Below are 6750 nucleotides of genomic sequence, written 5' to 3'. Positions count from 1 at the left end.
GCACACCTATAATCCCAGTACTCTGGAGGCTGAGCCAGGAGGATCACTGCAAGTACGAGTCCAGCCTGGGCTACATAGTTCAAGGCCAGCCTGAACTACATAGGGAGACCCTTCTCAAAATACCCCCACAAAAGACAAAAAGAATGTTTATAGCAATACTCTTCATAATTTCAAAATCCTACAAGCATATTGAAAGGTCATCAGTTGGAGAATGTAAAAATAAGCCAAGATACATATAAAACACGGGCCATTATACACAGTCAAAGTCAGTGGACTATCATGCCATGCAGCAATAAGCATGGTTCTTACCAATCCAATACTAAGTTTAAAACACTCCACAAAACATTCATAAGGAGAAAGGAGAGAAAGGAAAGCGCGAGGAGCCCCCCCCAGGAGCCCCCCCCGCGCACGCGCCGCCAGTACCAGCTCACCCTGCCGGACCAGTGAGAGCACCAGCCGCACACCTCCCTGTTTTGCGCCGCCCAGTCATCTGAGTCCTCGGACTTGTTCCAACAAACTATTAAAACATGGTGGATTACTATGAAGTTCTGGTCGTGCAGAGACATGCCTCCCCTGAGGACATCAAGAAGGCATACCGGAAACTGGCCCTAAAGTGCATCCAGATAAAAATCCTAAGGATGAAGAAGCAGAGCTAAAATTCAAACAAGTGGCTGAGGCATATGAGGTGTTATCAGATGCTAAGAAACAGGACATTTTTGACAAGCATGGCAAAGAAGGATTAAATGGTGGTGGAGGAGGTGGAAGTCACTTTGACAGTCCATTTGAGTTTGGCTTCACGTTCTGGAACCCAGATGATGTCTTCAGGGAATTTTTTGGTGGAAGGGACCCATTTTCATTCGACTTCTTCAAAGATCCATTTGAAGACTTTTTTGGAAACCGAAGGGGTCCCCGAGGAAGCAGAAGCCATGGCACAGGCTCCTTTTTCTCTGCCTTTGGTGGATTTCCATCCTTTGGAGGTGGATTTTCTTCATTTGATACAGGATTTACTTTATTCGGTTCCCTAGGTCATGGGGGCCTAATTTCATTTTCGTCCACATTCTTTGGCAGCAGTGGAATGGGTAACTTCAAATCTATATCAACTTCTACTAAAATTGTTAATGGTAGAAAAATCACCACAAAGAGAATTGTCGATAATGGTCAAGAAAGAGTACAGGTTGAAGAAATGGACAGTTAAAGTCCTTAATGATAAATGGTAAGGAGCAGCTGCTACACTTGGATAATGCATGCATTTAACAGAAATGTTAAACTATAACAAGCACCATTTGAGGATTAACAGGAACATTTTTTTGAAGATTTCAAACGAACTCAACTTTCAGTATAACTGTACCTAATCTAAAGTATTTATAAACAGCTCATCGGAGCCCTTCTTTGTCATAGACTTTTGAGTTTATTGTTGGGACCACACAGTAGCACCATTTTTTGTCTTTAAAATTGTTGTAATCTCTGTATGCACTTTGCTTTTTTTATTAAATGTGATCCAAGGTAAGCCTTGACTCTTGAGTAGTGCTAGGAAAGATTGTACTCTTAACACCAGCATGGATCTGCTTTGCATTGTGTTTGAAACGTGAGCCAAGTAGTGTCCGCCCGCTGTGAAGCTAACTTTGCCAGGATGAGCCCTCCACAAAAATAATTTCCTCTTTTTTTTCAATATTTAGTAATGAAAGATACTAATGCATTAATGGTAATACATTTCTGGTTCAATACAAATTTAAGGATGTTTTCTAGTTGTGCATGGATGATGGCAACTTAGTAAAGTTTTGACAGTGTTTAAATGTGTAATGTTAAGCTTAGGTTTATAAAAGCTGGTAAACTGGGTCTTTGTCATTTGCTTTAAAAAAAAGAAGAAAATAAATGTGAATGTGTTTGGTGCATTCTTTCTGAAGTGGGATCTGCAACAAAAAAAAATTCATATAGCAAGGTATATTCCTGCAAAGTTTAAAACAACCAAAAGTAAAAATAGATATGCCTTAATAGATATGCCTTATAAGCACATACAAATGCACTATGACCGCCTACAGGACACAGAGAAATAAAAAGAGTAAGGATAGGATAAAGCAAAGTTGAACATAATATGAAAAAGTTAAAATCTAGACCATAGGTACATGTGTGCTCATTAGACTAGTCTAACTTTGTGTGTGAACTTTTCCATCGTAAAAAGAAAAAATTTTAATGACAAAGAGGAAAGCAAGGAATGACAAATGGAAGACTCAGGATGTAGAATACTCAAGAAATATGAGGCAGAGACATGGGGTAAGGGAGAACTCTATGACTCCATGTCAATCCATGTCAAGTATGCTAGTCAGCTTTTTGTAACAAAATGCCTGAGGTAATAAAACTTATAAAGAGGACATTTCTGTTATGATCACAGCTTCAGAGGTTTGGGTCCATAACCAGCTGGACCAGGGGCCTGGGATTTGGCTCAGTGGTTCTGCTGCCTGCCTTGCAAGTGCAAGGACTCGAGTTTGATCCCCGGTAACAAAAAAAAAAAAAAAAAAAAAAAAAAAACGTACAAAAACCATTGCCCCCTTTTTTTTTTTTTTTTTTTTTTTTTGAGTTTACTGGTACTTTTTAGGTATACAGTACAGTTAACATTCATCATTGGGATCTTATACCTTTACATGACAGATCTTGGTTCTCATTTTTCCCCATACTCCTGCCCTCCCCTTATCCCCTCCACCCTCCCCTATTTACAAAGATTTTGTTTCCATTATTTCCTTTTCTCATATTTTCTTTTCCCTTATTTCCTTTCCCCAATCCTTCCCATTTCTCCTACACCTTTAGCCTTTTTCTTCCTATTTCTCATTAGCAGTTATACAATTTGAATCTTATTTACACTTTTAGTTTTTTATACCAGAGAAACTTTGTAGTATTTATACTTGTCCTATTTATTTCACTTAAAAGTATGGCCTCAATATGCATCCATTTTCCTACAAATGACTCTAGTTTCACATTCTTTATGGCCGAGTTATACTCCGTTTTATAGAAAAACCACACTTTCTTTATCCAGTCTCCAACTGATGGGAAATTGTGCTGTTTCCAAGTTTTAGCTATTACAAACTATGCCACTATAAACATATTGCTGTGGTATGATTCTTTTAATTCTTTTGGAAAGATACCCAGCAGAGGAATGGCTGGGTCAAATGGAACCTCTAATCCTAGTTGTTTGAAGTATCTCCATATTGATTTCCACAGCGGTTGCACCAGTCTGCACTCCCACCAACAACAGAGAAGGGTTCTTTTCTCCCTACAACCCCACCAGCATTTGTTATTGGCTAATTTCTTCATAGCAGTCACTTTTTCTGGGGTGAGGTGGACTCTCAGTGTTGTTTTTATCTGCATCTTTGGAATGACCAGTGATGTTGAACATTTTTCCATATATTTATTTATGCTTTTACTTCTTTGTCTGAGAAATGTCTGTTCATTTCAGATGCCCATTTTTGAATTGGGTCTTTTATATTTTGGGGGGCCTGTTTTTTGAATTTTTTATATATTCTAGGTAGTAGTCCTTCAACTGAGGAGCAGCTGGTAAAATTTTTTTCCCACATTGTAGGTTGTCCCTTAGCTCTGTTGGTGGTTTCTATTACAGTGCAGAAGCTTTTTAATAAGATGAGATCCCAGTTGTTGATTCCTTGTGCTAGCTAGTTCCCATACTACTGAGGATGTGTTCATAAAGTATTTTCTTATGCCAACGTCGAGAGTTCTACCTAACTTATCTTCCAACAAGTTTAGTGTTTCTGTTTTAATATTTAGATCTTTAATCCACTTGGATTTTAGTTTAGTGCATGGTGAAAGATAAGGGTCTAGTTTAATCTTTGGAAGGTTGAAATCCAGTTTTGCCAACATAATTTTTTTTTTGGTACTGGAGATCAAACTCGGGACCTTGCACTTGTGAGGCAGGCTGCAGAACCACAGAGCTAAATCCCCGGCCCTTCAACAGAACTTACTGAAGAGGTTATCTTTCCTCCACTGAGGATGATTGGCTCCTTTGTTAAAGATGAGGTAGCTGAGTGCATCTGGAGTTGTTTCTGTATGTATCTTCCAGTCTATTCAACTGATCCTCATGGACCCAATGGTTTTGAGGTAGTGACGAGGCAGCACATCACAGCAAGAACAGAAGAAGCTGCCTGCCTCATGATAGCTGGGAAATGAAAGAAAGTGATAGGAAGGGGCTGAATTCCCACATCCCATTCTAAAGGCATACCTCCAGTGAACTAAGGCCTCCCAGTAGGTCCACCTCTTCCCAAGGGCACCATTCTGGGGGCTGAGCCTTTAACACATGGGCCTTTGGGGGACATGCCAGATAAAAACCAGCATCACAGATCTAGCCTGGCTTTGCTTTGTTTTGGATGGCTAGTTTATGAGCACCTATTACATAACAAACTAAATAATTACATTAAAGCAAGTCATTCATGGTGCAATAAAGAAATAATTAGAGAAGTAGATGCATGAAGTTATCCTCTCCATAGTTCCTGATGTTGTTTTCTAGGACAGAGCTCAGACTTCATGGACACCTTGATGCTAGCTATCCTGTCCTCTCTTAGCTCTCTCTCCCTGAGGCTGTTTCTCTCATTAGCATCTCTGACCATCTGGCAATACGCTGTGCTCTCTGGCAAAGGCCCAAAGAGGTATCCTTCGGCTTCTAGGTTCCTGATTAAAGATAGTTCAAGTAAATGAAGACCAAAATGTATATTAGATATTGCAAAATAGAAAGAAAAACGTTCAAATGAGAAGGGGAACAGGGACAGGGAGGGAGAAGGAAGAAAAGGTCAAGAAAAAAAAGAATAAAAGGAAAAAGAAAACTTGTAAATAAGGAGGGGAAGAGGGATTGAAGGGAGAGGAGGGGGATGGGAAAAAAAGAAGAATCAAGATATATCAGGTACAGGTACAAATTCCCTATGATGAATGGTGTCATTATGTATATCTAAAACTTATCAATAAAATGTTTTTAAAAGAGCTAGACCAGAAGTTCGGCATGTCACGCAAGTGGTCTGCTTCAACTGTCCAATTTTTAGACCAACCCATAGGGACTTATATTCATCTCTAACGTGTGTCATCATTTAAGGACTCTGAAGCATTTTACCTGGTCACTGAAAAAAGGCACCAGGGATCGAAAAGTTGCTTTCTTTTCTATCTGCAAACTTACGGGCATCTCTCCTCCTTTCCTGAATTGTGCCACAGTCTACCTGAGGCTTACTCAGGGCTCATCCCTCAAGCTGTCCTAGTCATCTCCCTGCCACCTGCCCTGGGGCACCTGGCCATCAGCCAGGCCTATGGCTTCTGTCCTTCCACCCTATCCAAGGTCTTCCCCTGTGTTCAAAAAAATTGTGTACCAATATTTTCAAGCAAATTTTTTAAAAATATATATGGAGCATCTGTGTTCTCTAATATAGTGCAAAGATTCCAGCTTTTCAAGTACTGTGAAGAAGGTGTTGAGAAAATGCTTTACTTTTCTTAAACTTCAACTTCTTCTGCATAAAAGGGGTATTCAAACACCTTTTATAAGATTATAAAGAGTTTAATACTATAAATGAAAAACAGCTTGAAATACTAGATAAAATATTTTGTTTGATCAATATACTAGATGTGCATATGTCCAATATTTTCATTTAAGCATTTATATAATCTGAGTGCTCTTTAAGTTTCACTAGACATTTTATACTTCAAATGCTTACAACATGATTAGAAACTATAGTGAACATCCCAACAAAAAACATGACAAGAACTCCTTAATTCCAGGTTTCATGGTGAAAACAATCCAATGCTTCCATGGTACAAAAGTTACTTGCTTAAAACCAAATTATCAAGAGAATAAATGCTGATATAAAAGCAAAAAGAAAAAAAGTATTCCCCCAGTGATCTAAAGACCTCTCAATAGTCCCCACCTCTTAAAATTCCCACCATCTCCTAGTACACAGTGCCATGCTGAGGAACACATGGGAATATGTAGGACACTTATCATCCAAACTGTAATCCTCTCTCCTTTCCTCAATGATTTCTATCACTTTCACTTCAAACTACTAAACATGGCATGTCCTCAGGTCAGACAGACCTAAGTGTGAATCCCAGCTCTTTCCTTTACTACCTATGTGAACTTGGCCAAGTCATTTAACCTCACTAAGATTCAATTTCCTCGTTTGAGAAATCAGGACAATAGCAAAGTCTATCTTACAGTTCTTAAAAGGATGAGACAGGGCAGGGTGTGGTAGTACAGCACACTCCTGTAATCCAAACACTCAGGAGGGTGGGATCAGGAGGATCTCTGAGAGCTGAAGGCCAGCCTGGGCTACAAAGTGAGACCTTGTTTAACAAAACAAGCAAACAAAAAATGGATGAAACAGCATAACACACGCAAATTAAACAGCCCAAGCATTGTTTTCATCTGCATCTCTTGAATGACCAGTGATGTGGAACATTTTTTCAAATATTTTATTGCTGCTTTTACTTCTTTGTCTGAGAAATGTCGGTTCATTTTGGATGCCCATTTTTGAATCGGGTCTTTATATTTGGGGGGACTGATTGTTTTGAGTTCTTTATATATCCTTGATAATAGTCCTTTGTCTGAGGAACAGCTGGTAAAAATTTTTTCCCACATTGTAGATTGTCTCTTAGTTCTGCTGATGGTTTCTTTTGAAGTACAGAAGCTTTTTAGTAAGATGAGATCCCAGTTGTTGATTCTATCTGCTAGTTCCCGTGCTACTGAGGATTTGTTCATAAAGTCTTTTCCTATAC

The 6750-nt window shown here is 39.1% G+C and overlaps 1 protein-coding gene across 1 annotated transcript; it reads left to right on the top strand.

Annotated features, from left to right (window-relative positions):
* Positions 1-495: 495 nt before the first annotated feature.
* LOC104858577 (dnaJ homolog subfamily B member 6-like) lies at positions 496-1254 on the top strand. The gene is given in 3 exon segments (XM_010618842.1): positions 496-612; positions 615-1181; positions 1184-1254. Coding segments are annotated over 3 exon segments (723 nt in total). The 5' UTR covers positions 496-527.
* Positions 1255-6750: the final 5496 nt, after the last annotated feature.

This window comes from Fukomys damarensis, unplaced genomic scaffold (assembly GCF_012274545.1).
Source record: "Fukomys damarensis isolate Sample0158 unplaced genomic scaffold, DMR_v1.0_HiC HiC_scaffold_13, whole genome shotgun sequence".
In the NCBI taxonomy this organism is placed as follows: Eukaryota; Metazoa; Chordata; class Mammalia; order Rodentia; family Bathyergidae; genus Fukomys; species Fukomys damarensis.
Note: the sequence above shows the minus strand (reverse complement) of the source record. Positions and strands in the feature narration are given on the sequence as shown.